The 22,501-nt window shown below is 43.5% G+C and overlaps 1 protein-coding gene across 2 annotated transcripts in view; it reads left to right on the top strand.

Moving 5' to 3' along the window:
- The window catches only part of LOC110494677 (G protein subunit alpha i2b), a 110,699-nt gene that overhangs the window by 59,795 nt on the left and 28,403 nt on the right, over positions 1-22,501 (top strand). For both annotated transcript variants that reach the window (XM_090206301.1, XM_036950744.2), the window contains 4 exons: positions 7,732-7,774; positions 10,168-10,309; positions 19,098-19,258; positions 21,978-22,106. In XM_090206301.1, the coding sequence (XP_090062427.1) occupies positions 7,732-7,774; positions 10,168-10,309; positions 19,098-19,258; positions 21,978-22,106 (475 nt within the window). The remainder of the gene's footprint in view (positions 1-7,731; positions 7,775-10,167; positions 10,310-19,097; positions 19,259-21,977; positions 22,107-22,501) is intronic.

Below are 22,501 nucleotides of genomic sequence, written 5' to 3'. Positions count from 1 at the left end.
GGTCTGTCCCTTCAGATCAATACATCATTCTCCATGGTCACCCCTACACTCCCTGCCCAAATACCCATACAGACTCATTCAGTACGCTACATTACCACCAAACCACTCAGCAGGATTAGGGCCAAGACTCTCCAGCCTGAGAGAAGCCTCGGTACGGTACGGTAGTGAAAGCCAAGAGGTTTGAGTGCATCTTTAGGATTGAGAGCTTATTCAAATTAAAGAGGAACAGTAGGTTGTCTGGATTTATTGCTCTTATCTCTCCTGCTTCTCGGTACTCTATTTTGAGGCCACTCATCAAATCAACAGATGGAGTTAGACACCAATGCAGTCCTTAATGGACTTGGCCTCAGGGATGTGCTTACTTCAATCAGTTATTTCCCATCACCTGTCCCAAAGTCAGTAACATATTTGTTTTCTGGTGATTTAGTCAGTCATTCAGTCCGTGCCTCAATCCATGGTCTTTAATTAGTATTTGAGGATGGTGAAAGAGGTCAGCTCTAAACCAGCTGAGTCTGAACCCACAATTCAGCTTGCATTAGATCCTGCCCTCCCTCTGCGTCTGTCAGCACACACAAACGGAATGGCTTGTCATGTTGGCACTGATAGAGGTGGAATTAGCTTTTTATAACTGTGTGGAAATTGCTCTCCCTAATTCTCCAACTCTGCCTCTACCTCCCTCTCAGGAAGGTGTGTGGGGGGGGGGGGGGGGCTGGTCCCTCTGGGCTGTTTGTCAGGGTAGGGCTTGATGTACTGTGACTGGGCCAGGTCAGGTGGAGCACGGGGACACAACACGAAACTGTGGCACAGGGACACGACATGGTGGCACAGGGCTGTCAGTACAGGGACACAACTTGGGTTGAAGATTTTGGTGAATATTCAGAGGTGGAAACGTTCCTTGGGAATTAACGGGAATATATGGGAATTAACAGAAATATATGCAAATTAATATATTTACCATATATGGAGACAGAAACATAAACCTTTTACCTTATCATACGTTGCAAATTAGTAAATCCTTCCAATAGATATGTAAAAAAAAATGTTTAGTTATGAATTGAACTTTAATTAAATGAGTTGACCCTTCACATGCGATGTGAACAACAAAAGAAAGGGAATATTGTATGATCCCCAATGATCCACTCCACAAATGTCTTGTTAACAAACTATAGTTTTGACAAGTCGGTTAGGACATCTACTTTGTGCATGACACAAGTCATTTTTCCAAAAATTGTATACTGACTGATTATTTCACTTATAATTCACTGTATCACAATTCCAGTGGGTCAGAAGTTTACATACACTAAGTTGACTGTGCCTTTAAACATCTTGGGAAATTCCAGAAAATTATGTCATGGCTTTAGATGCTTCCGATAGGCTAATTGACATAATTTTAGTCAATCGAAGGTGTACGTGTTGAAATGCATCAAGGCCTACCTTTAAACTCAGTGCCTCTTTGCTTGACATCATGGGAAAATCAAAAGAAATCAGCCAAGACTTCAGAAAACAAATTCTAGACCTCCACAAGTCTGGTTCATCCTTGGGAGTAATTTCCAAACGCCTGAAGGTACCATGTTCATCTGTACAAACAATAGTACGCAAGTATAAACACCATGGGACCACGCAGCCGCCATACTGCTCAGGAAGGAGACGCGTTTTGTCTCCTAGAGATGAACGTACTTTGGTGCACTTCACAAAATAGATGGCTTCATAAGGTAGGAAAATTATTTGGATGTTTTGAAGCAACATCTCACGACATCAGCCAGGAAGGCTGATTGGTCGCAAATGGGTCTTCCAAATGGACAATGACCCCAAGCGTACTTCCAAAGTTGTGGCAAAATGGCTTAAGGACAACAAAGTCAAGGTATTGGAGTGGCCATCACAAAACACTGACCTCAATCCCATAGAACATTTGTGGCCAGAACTGAAAAAGCGTCTGCCAGCAAGGAAGCCTAAAAACCTAACTCAGTTACACCAGCTATGTCTGGAGGAATGGGCCAAAATTCACCCAACTTATTGTGGGAGGCTTGTGGAAAGCTACCCGAAACGTTTGACCCAAGTTAAACAATTTAAAGGTAATGCTACCAAATACTAATTGAGTGTATGTGAACTTCTGACCCACTGGGAATGTGATGAAAGAAATAAAAGCTGAAATAAATCATTCTCTCTACTATTATTCTGACATTTCACATTCTTAAATTAAAGTGGTGATCCTAACTGACCTAAGACAAGGATTTTTTACTTGGATTAAATGTCAGGAATTGTGAAAAACTGAGTTTAAATGTATTTGGCTAAAGTGTATGTAAACTTCCACTTCAACTGTATACAGTGTCTTGCGAAAGTATTCGGCCCCCTTGAACTTTGCGACCTTTTGCCACATTTCAGGCTTCAAACATAAAGATATAAAACTGTATTTTTTTGTGAAGAATCAACAACAAGTGGGACACAATCATGAAGTGGAACGACATTTATTGGATATTTCAAACTTTTTTAACAAATCAAAAACTGAACAATTGGGCGTGCAAAATTATTCAGCCCCTTTACTTTCAGTGCAGCAAACTCTCTCCAGAAGTTCAGTGAGGATCTCTGAATGATCCAATGTTGACCTAAATGACTAATGATGATAAATACAATCCACCTGTGTGTAATCAAGTCTCCGTATAAATGCACCTGCACTGTGATAGTCTCAGAGGTCCGTTAAAAGCGCAGAGAGCATCATGAAGAACAAGGAACACACCAGGCAGGTCCGAGATACTGTTGCGAAGAAGTTTAAAGCCGTATTTGGATACAAAAAGATTTCCCAAGCTTTAAACATCCCAAGGAGCACTGTGCAAGCGATAATATTGAAATGGAAGGAGTATCAGACCACTGCAAATCTACCAAGACCTGGCCGTCCCTCTAAACTTTCAGATCATACAAGGAGAAGACTGATCAGAGATGCAGCCAAGAGGCCCATGATCACTCTGGATGAACTGCAGAGATCTACAGCTGAGGTGGGAGACTCTGTCCATAGGACAACAATCAGTCGTATATTGCACAAATCTGGCCTTTATGGAAGAGTGGCAAGAAGAAAGCCATTTCTTAAAGATATCCATAAAAAGTGTTGTTTAAAGTTTGCCACAAGCCACCTGGGAGACACACCAAACATGTGGAAGAAGGTGCTCTGGTCAGATGAAACCAAAATTGAACTTTTTGGCAACAATGCAAAACGTTATGTTTGGCGTAAAAGCAACACAGCTGAACACACCATCCCCACTGTCAAACATGGTGGTGGCAGCATCATGGTTTGGGCCTGCTTTTCTTCAGCAGGGACAGGGAAGATGGTTAAAATTGATGGGAAGATGGATGGAGCCAAATACAGGACCATTCTGGAAGAAAACCTGATGGAGTCTGCAAAAGACCTGAGACTGGGACGGAGATTTGTCTTCCAACAAGACAATGATCCAAAACATAAAGCAAAATCTACAATGGAATGGTTCAAAAATAAACATATCCAGGTGTTAGAATGGCCAAGTCAAAGTCCAGACCTGAATCCAATCGAGAATCTGTGGAAAGAACTGAAAACTGCTGTTCACAAATGCTCTCCATCCAACCTCACTGAGCTCGAGCTGTTTTGCAAGGAGGAATGGGAAAACATTTCAGTCTCTCGATGTGCAAAACTGATAGAGACATACCCCAAGCGACTTACAGCTGTAATCGCAGCAAAAGGTGGCGCTACAAAGTATTAACTTAAGGGGGGCTGAATAATTTTGCACACCCAATTGTTCAGTTTTTGATTTGTTAAAAAAGTTTGAAATATCCAATAAATGTCGTTCCACTTCATGATTGTGTCCCACTTGTTGTTGATTCTTCACAAAAAATACAGTTTTATATATTTATGTTTGAAGCCTGAAATGTGGCAAAAGGTCGCAAATTTCAAGGGGGCCGAATACTTTCGCAAGGCACTGTATAAGATCCCACAGTTGACAGTGCATGTCAGAGCATAAACCAAGCCATGAGGTCAAAGGAATTGTTCTTAGAGCTCCGAGACAAGATTATGTTGAGCCACAGATCTGGGGAAGGGTACAAAAAAAATTGCAGCATTGCCTGGCTAGCCCACAGGATGAACATTCCCGAAGAACACAGTGGCCTCCATCATTCATAAACGGGAAAAGTCTGACACCACCAAGACTCTTCCTAGAGCTGGCTGCCCATCCAAATGGAATAATTGGGGTAGTAGGTCCTTGGTCAGGAAGGTGCACAATAAAGATGGGGGAACCTTCCAGAAGGACAACCATCTCTGCAGCACTCCATCAATCATGCCTTAATGGTAGAGTAGCCAGACGGATGCCACACCGTAGTAAAAGGCACATGACAGCCCACTTGGAGTTTGTCAAAAGGAACCTAAAGGACTCTCAGACCATGAGAAACAAGGTTCTCTGGTCTGATGAAACCAAGATTGAACTATTTGGCCTGAATGCCAAGCATCACGTCTGGAGGAAACCTGGCACCATCCCTACGGTGAAGCATGGTGGTGGCAGCATCATGCTGTGGGGATGTTTTTCAGCGGCAGGGACTGGGAGACTAGGTAGAATCGAAGGAAAGATGAACGGAGCAAAGTACAGATGAAAACCTTGATGAAAACCTGCTCCAGAGCACTAAGGACCTCAGACTGGGACGAAGGTTCACCTTCCAACAGGACAAAGACCCTAAGCAGACAGCCAAGACAACACAGGAGTGGCTTCAGGACAAGTCTCTGAATGTCCTTGAGTGTCCCAGCCAGAGCCCGGACTTGAACCTGATCAGACATCTCTGGAGAGACCTGAAAATAGCTGTGCAAGCTCCCTAAACACATGTTTTCCATGCTTGTAAGACTCGAGGCTGTAATCACTGCCAAAGGTGCTTCAACAAAGTACAGGGTAAAGAGTCTGAATACATATGTAAATGTGATATTTTGCACCTTCCTACCAATAATTGTCTTTGGCTACTGAAAGGATTAGTCTCAGTGCACAGGACTTTTTTTGTGGTTACTGTAATGACTGGGATCAAACCATGACACTCAATTACACACTCACCAATGACGTATACAAAGAATGTGTGTATGTCTATGCCTCATTGTCGCACGCGCACACACACACACACACACACACACACACACACACACACACACACACACACACACACACACACACACACACACACACACACACACACACACATAGACCTTAATGGCTTAATTATTCCCATTCCTGTGGGCTTGCCAGGCGATGAATCAGTTTTTCATGAGTGTAGCGTACAGAATGTAGCTCTAAGCCCAGGTTATAAATACAGCCATACAAAACAACCAATGCCTGGGAGATAGACCATACCCATAATATATTTAATAAATGTGCAAAGTGTTCTAGAAACCTGTTTACACTTTGTCATTATGGGGTATTGTGTGTAGATTGATGAGATTTTTTATTTATTTAATACATTTTAGAACAAGGCTTTAACGTAACAAAATGTGGAAACAGTCGAGGGGTCTGAATTTTCGAACTCAGCAAAAAAAGAAACGTCCTCTCACTGTCAACTGCGTTTATTTTCAACAAACATAACGTGTAAATATTTGTATGAACATAACAAGATTCAACAACTGAGACATAAACTGAACAAGTTCCACAGACATGTGACTAACAGAAATGGAATAATGTGTCCCTAAACCAGGTGTGGGTCAAACTCAAAAGTAACAGTCAGTATATGTTGTGGCCACCAGCTGTATTTAGTACTGCAGTGCATCTCCTCCTCATAGACTGCACCAGATTTGCCAGTTCTTGCTGTGAGATGTTACCCCACTCTTCCACCAAGCACCTGCCAGTTCCCTGACATTTTTGGGGGGAATGGCCCTAGCCCTCACCGTCCGATCCAACAGGTCCCAGACATGCTCAATGCGATTGAGAGCCGGGCTCTTCGTTGACCATGGCAGAACACTGACATTCCTGTCTTGCAGGAAATCACGCACAGAACGAGCTGTATGGCTGGTGGCATTGTCATGCTGGAGGGTCATGTCAGGATGAGCCTGCAGGAAGGGTACCACATGAGGGAGGAGGATGTCTTCCCTTTAACGCAAAGCGTTGAGATTGCCTGCAATGACAACAGGCTCAGTCCGATGATGCTGTGACACACCGCCCCAGGCCATGACAGACCCTCCACCTCCAAATCAATCCCGCTCCAGAGTACTGGCCTCGGTGTAACTCTCATTCCTTCAACGATAAACGTGAATCCGATCATCACCCCTGGTGAGACTAAACCGCATCTCGTCAGTGAAGATAACTTTTTGCCAGTCCTGTCTGTTCCAGCGACGGTGGGTTGTGCCCATAGATGACGTTGTTGCCGGTGATGTCTGGTGAGGATCTGCCTTACAAAAGGCCTACAACCCCTCAGTCCAGCTTCTCTCAGCCTATTGCGGACAGTCTGAGCACTGATGGAGGGATTGTGCGTTCCTGGTGTAACTCAGGCAGTTGTTGTTACCATCCAGACAAGTGAAAATGATGGTCAGTAAAGAGAACTTTAAGCTCGTTGCCCCTTGATAACCAGCGCACTTCTGTATGTTGTAAAAGCGTTACGTTGTTGCTGCCCATATCATTGCATAGTGCAGAAAATACACACGAGTTTGGGGCCTTGCTTTAACTTCTTAGGGCTGAAATCCCGTTAATGGGATCGATATGACAACAGCCAGTGAAAGTGCAGGGCGCACAGACATCATTCAAACAGTTTTAGAAACTTCAGAGTGTTTTCTATCCAAATATACTAATAATATGCATATATTAGCAACTGCGACTGAGGAGCAGGCAGTTTACTCTGGGCACCTCTGGGCCCCTGCCCCCGAGCCATAAGAAGTTTTAACAAAGTTAACCATTTTCACTGTAGTGTACAAAACATCTTTCAAACTGTCAGGCATTCCCTTGGCAGCAAGAGCCCTTCGGTGGATGCTGCAGTGTACCAAAGTGGCGTTGGGAGCAACTGCTTGCACGCGCGTTACCTCTCCGCTATGTCTGCCTGTCATGGCTTTTGTGCCATCAGTACAGATATCAACATGAGCAGCAGCTACGTTTGGCTACATATGGACCGTTAGTGGAATTCCCGCGAGAGAGTAATGGTTAATGTGATTGGATGTTAATTATTTGACTAGGCTATCTGTATTTGACATTGTGTTATTTTGCTGAACACTAGGTGGTTTAATTAGATTTTTGGCAGTGAAACGAGGCTACTCAGGTGACCAAAAACTTATTTTCCACCATAATTTGCAAATCAATTCATTAAAAATCCTACAATGTGATTTTCTGGATTTTTTTTTCTCATTTTGTCTGTCATAGTTGAAGTGCACCTATGATGAAAATTACAGGCCTCTCTCGTCTTTTTAAGTGGGAGAACTTGCACAATTGGTGGCTGACTAAATACTTTTTTGCCCCACTGTATATATACAGTTGAAGACGGAAGTTAATGTGCACTTAGGTTAGAGTCATTAAAACTTGTTTTTCAACCACTCCACAAATGTATTTTTAACAAACTATAGTTTTGTCAAGTCGGTTCGGACATCTACTTTGTGCATGACACAAGTAATTTTTCCAACAATTGTTTACAGACAGATTATTTCACTTATCACAATATCACAATTCCAGTGGGTCAGAGGTTTACATACACTAAGTTGACTGTGCCTTTAAACAGCTTGTAAAATTCACTTATAATTCACTGTGTTTCCTGTTCCTTCTACAGGTGCCGGGGAGTCTGGGAAAAGCACCATCGTCAAGCAGATGAAGTGAGTTACAGAGAGCTGTAACAGATCAGGACATGTCATGACCTCTTTAATAGATGATGCCCTCTATCCTCTAGTGGTTTATTCAGTCCTTGTCCCAGTCCTTGTTGGATTGATCTACAATGCTACTGTACACTGCTGATCCAGAGCTGGCAAACAGTCAATCAGGCATGTTGAGCATAGGCATATTAATTTGCTTTTTAGGAAGACATATGGAGGGCAAATCTTTGTGTCTTCCTGTCTTTGGTAGTTGCGCTGGTTTTCTCGTGTCTTCCTACCCATAATTGTCTTTGGCTACTGAAAGCATGAGTCTCAGTGCACAGGACTTTTACTGTGGTTACTGTAATGACTGGGATCAAACCATGACACTCAATTACACGCTCACCAATGACGTATACAAAACATATGTGTGTATGTCCATGTCTCATTCTCACACACACGCACACACACACTCCATAATGGCTTAATTATTCACATTCCTGTGGGCTAGCCAGGCGATGAATCAGTTTTTCATGAGTGTAGAGTACAGAATGTAGCTCTAAACCCAGGTTGTTAATACAGCCATACAGAACAACCAATGCTTGGGAGATAGACCATACCCATAACACAACACAGCTCTGCTCTGAAGCACCAGCTCTGTCTCTGACCACAGAGATCATGTCAACATAAAAGGAGAGCAGGGAGAATGGTTGTCTTTTTTCCCCCCATAACACCTGTAGATAGAATTATAATATTTATTGTGTAACTAACTGGGTTAAATCCCAGTACTTTTCCTAGCCGCTAGTGTCAAGCTTACAGGCCTGTTTATTCATGAGGTGATATTGGCTTATTCATGTCCTTGTCTTGGTGCTACTGTGCTCTTTCTGCACTGCATCCTGCATTCTGATGAAGTCTGGATGCTATCATCCCACTGAAACACACACACATACACACACACTTAACATGCAGGGCGTTCCCCTGTGCATGACAAGCTGAGGCATGGTCAGACACATCACCAACATGCAGAGGAGGTTTGCACAGGACTGCACTGACTGTTTATATCAGCTGGTAGCCTAGCGGTAAGAACGTTGGGCTAGTTACTGAAAGGTTGCTGGTTTGAATACCAGAGCTGACAAGCTGAAAAATCTGTTGATGTGCCTTTGAGCAAGGCAATTAACCCTTATTTGCCCCAGGGGTGCTGTACTACTGAGGCTGACCTTGTAAAACAACACATTTCACTGCACCTATCTGGTGTATTTGACAATAAATACATTTGTTATTATCATCTTAGAGTAACTAGCCGTTCTACGAAACATTACGGTCATTGATTGAATACCCAAACTCTTAGCAGCTAGAAGTCCTAACATATTGAGCACATTTAACACTGTATGAAATACATAACCTGTCAACCATACTGCCCAATGACTGTATATATGAATGGACAAAGTCATGGATCACGTGACACAATGTTTAACTATGTGAAGTCTCAATAGAACATTGAAGCTAAATTAAGTCGGTTAAGATGGTGTCTCATGGGGACATAACATGCTCAGTTTGAGCTACTCCAGGAAGTGACGTTACAGGCTAGCTCAGTGCTGCCCCCTCATATAAGTCAAGTTTTATGCCGACCTGGGTACTGCAGGCTACCCATTAGCAACTCAATTATCCTTATAACTTCTTCTGGGTGCGAAATAATCGGTCAAAGTACATACATTTGGTGTATTAGAAGCAATTATTGGTCCATGGTCTTTGCAACATTTTTTAATTTACAAGAAGATTGACCACAAAGATTGACATTTTTCCATTTACTATAATGTTTTCTGCTAACAATGCCTGCAGTACCGCGGCCGGTCTTGAACCTCTGTGGCTTCAATTATTATTATTATTATTTTTTACATTGAACCTTTATTTAACTAAGCATGTCAGTTAAGAACAAATTCTTCTTTATGACAGCCTACCCCGACCAAACCCTGACGAAACTGGGCCAATTGTGCGCCCTATGGGACTCCCGATCACAACCGGACATGATACTGCCTGGATTTGAACAAGGGACTGTAGTGACGCCTCTTGCACTGAGATGCAGTGCCTTAGCCCTCTGCGCCACTTGGGAGCCCCAATGTGAGGGGGCAGTCAATGTGAGGGGGCAGTCAATGTGAGGGGGCAGTCAATGTGAGGGGGCAGTCAATGTGAGGGGGCAGTCAATGTGTTGGGGCAGTCAATGTGTTGGGGCAGTCAATGTGAGGGGGCAGTCAATGTGAGGGGGCAGTCAATGTGAGGGGGCAGTCAATGTGAGGGGGCAGTCAATGTGAGGGGGCAGTCAATGTGAGGGGGCAGTCGTTCTCCACCTGTCCTCCTTTTCTCTTAGTAACATCTTGAGTGACATTAGTAGAATGCTCAGGTTTGTTCTCCTTCATCAGGATCATCCATGAGGATGGCTACTCAGAAGACGAGTGTAAGCAGTACAGAGCTGTGGTCTACAGCAACACCATCCAGTCCATCATGGCTATTATCAAGGCCATGGGCAACCTCAAGATTGACTACACAGAGGCCTCCAGAGAGGTAAGACACACACATGCAAACAAACACACACACACTTGGGCATGTATGTTAGGCTCCTCTGTTTCTGCAGTCAGATGATTAGAGAAGATGTACAGCTTTGCTTCTACACATCCACTAGAGCTCTTGAGTAACAATATCCTGGGCACTGAAGTCAAGGTTAGTCACTATCATCCATAACCCCATGAAGTCAAGGTTAGTCACTATCATCCATAACCCCATGAAGTCAAGGTTAGTCACTATCATCCATAACCCCATGAAGTCAAGGTTAGTCACTATCATCCATAACCCCATGAAGTCAAGGTTAGTCACTAGCATCCATAACCCCATGAAGTCAAGGTTAGTCACTAGCATCCATAACCCCATGAAGTCAAGGTTAGTCACTAGCATCCATAACCCCATGAAGTCAAGGTTAGTCACTATCATCCATAACCCCATGAAGTCAAGGTTAGTCACTAGCATCCATAACCCCATGAAGTCAAGGTTAGTCACTAGCATGCCCGATCCAAGAAGCCATCACATGCAGTCACACAGTTGGAAAATAACGGCAATTTCCGCTAATAGGAGACTGTGCTTACCATCATGTAACCGTTGACATACACCCCCCCCAAAGAAGACTGAATAACACAACTATTTTTCTACAAGCACTGACTTTGCTCATAATTATCTTACCATACTTACCAATCCAATCTTATTCTATTTTATCTTACTATACTTACCAATCCTATCTTATTCTACCTTATCTTACCATACTTACCAATCCTATCTTATTCTACCTTATCTTACCATACTTACCAATCCAATCTTATTCTATTTTATCTTACCATACTTACCAATCCTATCTTATTCTATTTTATCTTACCATACTTACCAATCCTATCTCATTCTATTTTATCTTACTATACCTACCAATCCTATCTCATTCTATTTTATCTTACTATACCTACCAATCCTATCTCATTCTATTTTATCTTACTATACCTACCAATCCAATCTTATCTTACTATACCTAACAATCCTATCTTATTCTACCTTATCTTACTGTACCTACCAATCCTATCTTATTATATCTTATCTTACTGTACCTACCAATCTTATCTTATCCTACCTTATCTTACTATATCTACCTATCTTATCTTACTATACCTACCTATCTTAACTTACTATACCTACCTATCTTATCTTACTATACCTACCTATCCCATCTTATCTTACTATACCTACCTATCTTATCTTACTATACCTACCAGTCCAATCTTATCTCACTATACCTAACAATCCAATCTTATTCTACCTTATCTTACTGTACCTACCAATCCTATCTTATTCTACCTTATCTTACTGTACCTACCAATCTTATCTTATCCTACCTTATCTTACTATACCTACCAATCTTATCTTATCCTACCTTATCTTACCATACCTACCAATTCTATGTTATTTTACTATACCTACCAATCCTATCTTATCTTACCATACCTACCAATCCTATCTTACCATACTTACCAATCCTATCTTATCATACTATACCTACCAATCCTATCGTATCTTATCTTACTTACTATACCTACCTACCTATCATATCTTATTTTACTATACCTACCAATCCTATCTTATTCTACCTTATCTTACTATACCTACCAATCCTATCGTATTCTACCTTATCTTACTTATTTCTACAAAATACACAAGAGATTTACAGGAAGCCCATCTGCAGCCAACTCCAACACCCCCAGAAAGGCTTCCAGTTTTTCAATCTCCTTATCAGATAAAAGCTACTGGCCAACTGAGGTCACATGTTGCTCGTAAAGTTCAGTCCTGACTCTCCTGTAAAACTCCCCCTTGAGCCTTATCTCCATGTGCTTGTGGAACAGACATGGTTTCTCAGGCAGGTAGTGGTAGTGGTAGGGGAAGCTGGCCATGTATAGGGACTTCCAGTAGCACTCACAATGGCAGATCTCTGAGAAACTTGGGAGGTCTTGACCTAAAGTCACACAAAACCAGTTCTAGATGTGCAGTGCCTTCAGAGAGTATTCAGACCCCTTGACTTGTTCCACATTTTGTTACCTTACAGCCTTATTCTATAATTGATTAAATTGTATTTTTCCCCCTCATCAATCTACACACAATACCCCATAATGACAAAGCAAAAACAGGTTTTTAGAAATGTTCGCAAATGTATATATATAAAATGTACATCAGTATTCAGACCCTTTACTCAGTACTTTGTTGAAATACCTTTGGCAGTGATTACAGCATCGAGTCTTGTTGGATATGATGCTACAACCTTGGCACACCTGTATTTGGGGAGTTTCTCCCATTCTTCTCTGTATATCCTCTCAAGCTCTGTCAGGTTGAATGGGGAGCGTTGCTGCACAGCTATTTTCAGGTCTCTCCAGAGATGTTGAATCGGGTTCAAGTTCAGGCTCTGGCTGGGCCACTCAAGGACATTCTAAGACTTGTTCCGAAGCCACTCCTGCGTTGTCTTGGCTGTGTGCTTAGTGTCGTTGTCCTATTGGAAGGTGAACCTTCACCTCAGTCTGAGGTCCTGAGCGCTCTGGAGCAGGTTTTCATCAAGGATATCTCTGTTCTTTGCTCCGTTCATCTTTGCCTCGTTCCTGACTAGTCTCCCAGTCCCTGCTGCTTGAAAACATGCCCACAACATGATGCTGCCACCTCCATGCTTCACTGTAGGGATGGTGCCAGGTTTCCTCCAGACGTGGCGCTTGGCATTCAGGCCAAAGGGTTCAATCTTGGTTTCATCAGACCAGATAATCTTGTTTCTCATGGTCTGAGAGTCGTTAGGTGCCTTTTGGCAAACTCCAAGCGAGCTGTCATGTGCCTTTTACTGATGAGTGGCTTCCGTCTGGTCACTCTAAGACCTAATTTCTGAAGTGCTGCAGAGATGGTTGTCCTTCTGCAAGGTTCTCCCATCTCCACAGAAGAACTCTAGGGCTCTGTCAAAGTGACCATCATGTTCTTGGTCACCTCCCTGACCAAGGCCCTTCTTCCCCGATTGCTCAGTTTGGCCGGGCAGCCAGCTCTAGGAAGAGTCTTGGTGGTTCTAAACTGTTTCAATTTAAGAGCGATGGAGGCCACTGTGCTCTTGGGGACCTTCAATGCTGCAGACATTTTTTTTGGTACCTTTCCCCAGATCTGTGCCTCGACACAATCCTGTCTCGGAGCTTTACGGACAATTCCTTCGACCTCGTGGCTTGGTTTTTGCTCTGACATGCACTGTCAACTGTTGGACCTTATATAGACAGGTGTGTGCCTTTCCAAATCATGTCCAATCAATTGAATTTCCACGGGTGGACTCCAATCAAGTTGTATAAACATCTCAAGGATGATCAATGGAAACTAGATGTACCTGAGCTCAATTTCGAGTCTCATAGCAAAGGGTCTGAATACTTTGTCAATATGGGGTATTATGTGTAGATTGCTGAGGATTTTTTTTAAACCATTTTAGAAAAAGGCTGTAACTTAACAAAATATGGAAAAGTCAAGGGATCTGAATACTTTCCGAAGGCACTGTACCTAAATGTATTCTAGAAATGGATGTTGAGAAATACACTAAAATAAGCAACGAACCAAATCCTGGTAAGAATGTGTTATTTAATTGTAACCATTGATTATGATAGCAAGATACTGTGTCCCTGTGCCATCCATGGTATGGACTGGTTAAGTTGCTGGGTATTGAAGTTCATTGTTGAAAAATGTATATAATCTTGGATAGCAGAAGCAACTCAAAGGTCTAGGCTTGGGCTTGTTGCTACCAAAACTGAGTTCCATATCAATATTGCATATCAACAGTATCTATCAACCAAACATTCTAAATACTACTGAAGTTGCTGTATTTAATTGTGATATCATTACATTCAGATGTGAGTGTATTGAAATTAATTGAATTGCCAAGGCAAAGAAATAGAATGGGATTCTAAATCAACGCTCTTATCAAGCAAACATTCTAAATTCAAACATTCTACTAACTTTGCTTTGCTTGAAATTGTATTTTTATTATTCAAAATTGCCATGACAATTGACATCCATTATGCACACACACGACCCCCCCCCCCCCCCCCCCACACACACACACATTACAGTGGGGACTCTTGAGGTTCAGACCTGCTCTCTCCTCAGTGCTCAGACAGAGAGCGAGAGAGCAGTTGAAAGAGAGATTGAGAGAGGGTCCCTACACCATTGAAGTTGGAATTTGTAAGGGTTATGGCTGTAAGATCCCGGATAGCACTGACCATTGAGAGAGAGAAAAGGTAGAGGCTGTGAGTGGGTTTTCCTGCAACCACGAGGGCAATGTAGGCTTCATCATGAAGAAACGTGAAGTGTGCTGAAAAGGGAGAAGGTGTGGTAACTAAGGGTTTTTATTTAAAGCTGCTGACTGGACATATTTTCCAAGCAGATTTCCTTTGCAGGCAATTTCTGCAGCGTAGGCACTGTGCACCTCAAGTGAATAACCTGTCTCTCAAACTCCTTCTGCTACTGCTGCCGGCCGCAAATACGGATTATTATCATTATACTTTTATTATTATTAATAATATTAAAACGATAGCATTAACACCTCAGGCTGATAGAAAGGCTTCATTCCCAACCCATATTCATTATTCACACACACACACACACACACACACACACACACACACACACACACACACACACACACACACACACACACACACACACACACACACACACACACACACACACACACACACACACACACACACACTGCTCTCACTAATCACACTCAATGAGTCAGCAATAAGATGCCCAGTGCTCCTGTGAAGAGGGTTCAGCCTGTGAACTAGAGATGGAGTACTTGAATACTTGAAAGGAAGTCAAAACTCAAAACTCGATCTTTAGCCAGAGATAAAATGTTAAAATACTGTCAAACTATTTGTTGGAATGTGCTGTGTGGCTGCCTGAACGGGCAAGTGAAATTTGCTTTGACTCTAGTGGTCCATATGTACATGTGCAATTGCGGGGCACAACAAAAAATAAACCAAGGCAAGCATCACATAGTTCTTCTCCCTAGTTTCCATTTCTCCTGTGTCTCACTCACTCAGTTGCCTTCCGACCGCTCCCTCTGATAGTGCTGTGATGATAGCAGTATCGCTATGGGTTTTCCATGGCAAAAATTAAAACATGAAGCAGATTCTACTTCTTGGTCCTTTAAAAACCTGCTGTATGTAAAATATTGTGTGCTATAGCTTGGAAAATAAACATGACTCTGGATGAGAACATAATAGTGCTTGTATCCTACATTAGGGCTGTGTTCCAAAATAAGTTAAATCCGCTTTGTGTTTTGTGTCCTTTGCACAACCCTAACGAGTATCGCAAATTTTTATCAGAATCATTAAACATAGGCCTACTCACCAAACTGATGTAGTGGCCATAATTCATCAACATCCAGTGTTCAATGTTGAATTGTTAATCCATTTGGAAAAGTCCAAAGAACAAGCAGAATAAACTAAATCTGTATATGGAAATGTAGTTTTGTAATCCAGATGTATTTATTTTTAACTCTCGAAGTGTAACCCTATTTCAGATCTTTGATAACTTTTCCAGATGCAAGATCTGTGTCACTTCGCACTTGCTGGTTTTTTCATTTGGAAAATATGTTGTTCTATTTCATTCTGTTACATGTTTTTTACTATAACATAGGTGTGTCTTGACTGTAATAAGGGCTTGTGAAATAAGAGCGTCTTGTCTGCTAAATGAACAAAACAAGGCTATGCCATTTCACAGTCATTGGCTTCTACAAGCAAGCCCCACATTGCTGGTTAGTCCTTTTTTGAAGATTGTGTTCCACAATATAATATAATGAATCTTAAATGGCACTTTTTTTTGAGTGATATACTGTATATATGGGGTAATTTAGCGATTAGGATTTATCTATAATGGTTATAATAAATTAAGCATTGTTGTGCACTGTTGGTATTGATAAATGCCCATATTTTTTCAAATGTTTTCCTAAAATATATATTTTTCCATTAGAGTTTCCATTAGAGTATACTCAAGTATATAACAAAAAATATGGTAGTACTCAAACAGTCAAAACATTTCAAATGCCCATCCATACTGTGAACAAACTGTCAACATGTTTCTGAAAGAGGGCTAAAACATTTCAAATGCCCATCCATACTGTGAACAAACTGTCAACATGTTTCTGAAAGAGGGCTAAAACATTTCAAATGCCCATCCATACTGTGAACAAACTGTCAACATGTTTCTCAAAGAGGGCTAAAAACATTTTTAGGAAGCTCGAGTGTATTACAGTATATGTCAGAGGGCTTCAGTCTTGAGTCTATAGCTGGAGGATGGGTGAATGTGCTTTATTACTGTAATCTAGTCTCCTGCATGGCTGAGGAGAGAGGCTGCCGTGGTCATTACGGGAGGATGGATGTCCTCAGACCATCGTTCATGCCACTGGACGTGTTGATACTTGCTCTGCCTCCTATGCAGGCATTTAGCGCACTGGCTGTCACAAACATACTCTCACACAGTACATTAGACAACAGCCAACATGTATGCACACTTTAGACAGGGATGCACAAGAACACACATAGAACATTGCATAGACACACACACACACACACACACACACACACACACACACACACACACACACACAGGCATGCACGGACGCACACACACACACACACACGGGTACTGGTGCCCAGAATTGACTCAATGAGTCACCTAGTTCCCAGGGAGAGGAAATCGAGCCTCCATATGCTGTGTCATTTCATTTGCTTTGTCATTTCAAATCCAGAGAAAGATGATGAAAACATTGCAAAATATCCTTTGTGAACTGCACTCCCAGTCTCAAATTGAAATGTACATTTATGACCATTTTGTTCCAGTTCACTAAATGTATTGATTATTCAATTTGAGCTTTGCTAATTTGCTATTATGGAAACAGGTGACACAGCAGATCTGCATACTGTATGTGTGTGTGGGTGGAGAGGTGTTGCCTCAGTGGACAGTATGCAGGGCTGTTCATCCGTCTGCTCTGCTGAGTCTCTGGGCATGGAGGTGTCTGGTTCTCTGAGCCTAGCCAGCTGTTCATCCGTCTGCTCTGCTGAGTCTCTGGGCATGGAGGTGTCTGGTTCTCTGAGCCTAGCCAGCTGTTCATCCGTCTGCTCTGCTGAGTCTCTGGGCATGGAGGTGTCTGGTTCTCTGAGCCTAGCCAGCTGTTCATCCGTCTGCTCTGCTGAGTCTCTGGGCATGGAGGTGTCTGGTTCTCTGAGCCTAGCCAGCTGTTCATCCGTCTGCTCTGCTGAGTCTCTGGGCATGGAGGTGTCTGATTCTCTGAGCCTAGCCAGCTGTTCATCCGTCTGCTCTGCTGAGTCTCTGGGCATGGAGGAGTCTGGTTCTCTGAGCCTAGCCAGCTGTTCATCCGTCTGCTCTGCTGAGTCTCTGGGCATGGAGGAGTCTGGTTCTCTGAGCCTAGCCAGCTGTTCATCCGTCTGCTCTGCTGAGTCTCTGGGCATGGAGGTGTCTGGTTCTCTGAGCCTAGCCAGCTGTTCATCCGTCTGCTCTGCTGAGTCTCTGGGCATGGAGGTGTCTGGTTCTCTGAGCCTAGCCAGCTGTTCATCCGTCTGCTCTGCTGAGTCTCTGGGCATGGAGGAGTCTGGTTCTCTGAGCCTAGCCAGCTGTTCATCCGTCTGCTCTGCTGAGTCTCTGGGCATGGAGGAGTCTGGGTCTCTGAGCCTAGCCAGCTATTCATCCGTCTACTCTGCTGAGTCTCTGGGCATGGAGGAGTCTGGTTCTCTGAGGCTACCCAGCTATTCATCCGTCTGCTCTGCTGAGTCTCTGGGCATGGAGGTGTCTGGTTCTCTGAGCCTAGCCAGCTGTTCATCCGTCTGCTCTGCTGAGTCTCTGGGCATGGAGGAGTCTGGTCCTCTTATGTTGTTCTTGTCTATAACTGTTCTGTACTCTGTCATGTATTTGTATGTTCTGTGTGGACCCCAGAAAGAGTAGCTGCTGCACACATCCTAATAAACTAAACTCATTATCTTCACATTGGCGACTGAACTGTGCTGTGTCATCATCGCCATCACGCCGATCATCCCTGTCTATTTACACTACACCACGGGAGGCTGGTGGCACCTTAATTGGGGAGGACAGGCCCATGGTAATGGCTGGAGCAGAATAAGTGGAATGGTTTGATTCCATTCACTCCGTTCAAACCATTATAATGAGCCGTCCTCCCCTCAGCAGCCTCCACTGCAGAGCACAGATGGTAGAGGGAGAAACACCCAGAGGAAATATATATCCTGCCTAACACTGGCACACTTTATTACAACACTACATTATTTATCATGGCACACAGCCTTGTCCACAGACACCAATATATCTCCCATATTAGCCATCCACACAGTGTAGATTACCTGGCCTCATTGGCCACCTGTCAAAACAACCCAAAATGTATTAATTTAATCTGGTTCACTCAATCATTGTCTCTTATGGCTAGAGAGACCTTTTAACGATTTATGATGAGATCTTGCATCATCACTGTAGATGCTTTGTCAAATCCTCTCCCCAGAGGTCCTTCCACACAGCCATACCTCACTGCTCTAAAAAACAAATGTTTGATAGACTGTTGGCTGTACATTTGGTGATAATACGGGTTCTCCCTCCCTCCTCAGATTTAAACATTAGCCCTCTACCTCTGTGTCTGTTGCAATAACTGTTCCCTAGTACTGTGGTACCTGCAGCCTCCTAGCTTTGCCCATAATGCCCCTCTCCTGTCCCCTTCCGCCCCCTGCAGGACGATGCCCGCCAGCTCTTTGCCCTGTCGGCTGCTGCTGAGGCGCAGGGCATCCTGCCCGACGACCTGTCCAAAGTGATCCGCCGCCTGTGGGCCGACAGTGGGGTGCAAGGCTGCTTCACGCGCTCCCGGGAGTACCAGCTCAACGACTCAGCCGCATAGTGAGTAGACATAGTGTGTTTCAATTATGAACAAATTCTTATTTACAATGAGGCCTAGCAAGAGGCCTCCTGTGGGACGGGGGCTGAGATTATAAATAAATGTAGGACAAAACGCACATTGTGATAAAAGAGACACCACAACACTAGATAAAGAGAGACCTAAGACAGCAACACAACATGACAGCAACACAGCAACACAACATGACAGCAACATGGCAGTAACACAACATGACAGCAACACATGACAACAACACATGACAGTAGCACAACATGACAACAACACAACATGACAACAGCATGGCAGTAACACAACATGACAGCAACACAACATGACAGCAACACAACATGACAACAACATGGCAGTAACACAACATGACAGCAACACAACATGACAGCAAAACAACATGACAACAACATGGCAGTAACACAACATGACAGCAACACAACATGACAGCAAAACAACATGACAACAACATGGCAGTAACACAACATGACAGCAACACATGGCAGCAACACAACATGACAACAACATGGCAGTAACACAACATGACAGCAACACATGACAACAACACATGACAGTAACACCACATGACAGTAACACAACATGACAGCAACACAACCTGACAACAACACAACCTGGCAGCAACACAACCTGGCAACAACATGACAACAGCACAACATGACAACAACACAACCTGACAGCAACACATGAAAACAACTCAATGACCTTCAATGTCAACAACTCCCTTGAAGGAGTGGTACGCTCAATGATTCTCAATATAACCCACCTCCCTCGCTCCATCCTCTCTCTCACTCCTTACCTCCCTCTAGTTGACTCAGTATGCAATCTGCACCTGCACACGCACCCTCACGCTACCACAATACAAATCAATGTGACCAGGAGACCAACACCAGTTAGAGCTACTCTCTATCTCCTCCTGCTGCTCGTTGGAGACCAACACCAGTTAGAGCTACTCTCTATCTCCTCCTGCTGCTCGTTGGAGACCAACACCAGTTAGAGCTACTCTCTATCTCCTCCTGCTGCTCGTTGGAGACCAACACCAGTTAGAGCTACTCTCTATCTCCTCCTGCTGCTCGTTGGAGACCAACACCAGTTAGAGCTACTCTCTATCTCCTCCTGCTGCTCGTTGGAGACCAACACCAGTTAGAGCTACTCTCTATCTCCTCCTGCTGCTCGTTGGAGACCAACACCAGTTAGAGCTACTCTCTATCTCCTGCTGCTGCTCGTTGGAGACCAACACCAGTTAGAGCTACTCTCTATCTCCTCCTGCTGCTCGTTGGAGACCAACACCAGTTAGAGCTACTCTCTATCTCTTCCTGCTGCTTGTTGGAGACCAACACCAGTTAGAGCTACTCTCTATCTCCTCCTGCTGCTCGTTGGAGACCAACACCAGTTAGAGCTACTCTCTATCTCCTCCTGCTGCTCGTTGGAGACCAACACCAGTTAGAGCTACTCTCTATCTCCTGCTGCTCGTTGGAGACCAACACCAGTTAGAGCTACTCTCTATCTCCTCCTGCTGCTCGTTGGAGACCAACACTCGTTAACTTTTTATTCAACCTGGAAAACAAAAGCCTGTCTACTTTGCATACAGCTTAACAACTCTGCTTTGTCTGCCAATTTCCTTTTTAATAACATTACAAACACATTAAGAGAATGAGTTGATTCTTAAAGGTCGGATCACAGAGAAGACTGGGTGTTTACCCTGATGCAATCACAGTGGCAGTTAGATTGATTGGTGGCTTGTCTGTCTCATATCAGGTTTAATCAGGAGTGTGTAAAACCTCTGGCCAGCCTCCCATTAGACTGATGTATGATGGTATTGTGTTCTGATTGATGGTAACAGAGGAGGTCTGTGTCTAGATTCTCCTCTTCTCTACTGCTCTCATCTCCTCTCCCATCTGCTGATGTGTGAAACCTGACATAATACTCCACAGGTAGCAGACTAAACTCAACGGTGACCGAACAGGCCCCCATTAACATAACAGGGGGCTGTAGTTGACCGGGTTGAGAGTTTCAGGCTTCTTGGTGTCCACATCACCAACAGTCTATCATGGTCCAAACACACCAAGGCAGTCGTGAAGAGGGCACGACAAAACCTTTTCCCTCTCAGGAGACTGAAAAGATTTGGCATGGGTCCCCAGATCCTCAAAAAGTTCTACAGCTGCACCATCGAGAGCTGGGGGCATCACCGCCTGGTATGGTAACTGCTCGGCATCTGTAAGGCGCAACAGAGGGTAGTGCGTATGGCCCAGTACATCACTGGGGTCAAGCTTCCTGCCATCCAGGACCTACATTGAGGGGGGAAAGTATTTGATCCCCTGCTGATTTTGTACATTTGCCCACTGACAAAGAAATTATCAGTCTAATGGTAGGTTTATTTGAACAGTGAGAGACAGAATAACAACAAAAAAATCCAGAGAAATGTTCCCTTTGAGAAAAGTTGAGAGAGAGAGCGAGAGAGAGAGAGACGTATCATACACAAACACAGAACACATGGACTCTGTGGTCGTGCATGAACCAAACAGAACCAATCCAGAATCACTGTTGTGCTAAAACACAACAACAGACAACAGCTGTGGTGTATCTGCTTGAGTGCCTCTGCTTGAATGTGTGCGTGTGTGTGTGTGTCTTGCCAATGTATATGTGCCGCCCCTCATCATCATCATCATCATCATCCTGTGTGTGTGGTCCTCACAGCTACCTGAACGAAATGGAGAGGATAGCCAAATCAGACTACATCCCCACACAGCAGGACGTGCTGCGGACCAGAGTGAAGACCACCGGCATCGTGGAGACACACTTCACCTTCAAGGACCTGCACTTCAAGTAAGGGCTCTTAGAACAAACCTGAAACCTGAATAGTGTCAGTCTCTCTATCTGGATGACTTTGTGTATTGGGACAGGGGCAAACATATAACTGACCATTACATTATTACATTAATGAGAAAACAAAATGTATCCAGTGCACAGATATAGAGGCCTGGTCTGTCCCCTTGTTTTTAACTTGCTGTGGATGAAGAAAGGTTCCAAAAGGGTTCTTTGGCTGTCCCCATAGGATAACTATTTTTGGTTCCAGGTAGAACTATTTTGGGTTCCATGTAGAATCCTCTGTAGAAAGGGTTCTACATGGAACCCAAAAGGGTTCTACCTGCAACCAAAAAGGGTTCTTCAAAGGGGACAGACAAATAACTCTTTAAGGTTCTAGATAGCACCTTTTTTTC

The sequence above is a fragment of the Oncorhynchus mykiss genome, chromosome 17, assembly GCF_057628025.1.
Source record: "Oncorhynchus mykiss isolate SJ-2025 chromosome 17, ASM5762802v1, whole genome shotgun sequence".
NCBI lineage: Eukaryota > Metazoa > Chordata > Actinopteri > Salmoniformes > Salmonidae > Oncorhynchus > Oncorhynchus mykiss.
Note: the sequence above shows the minus strand (reverse complement) of the source record. Positions and strands in the feature narration are given on the sequence as shown.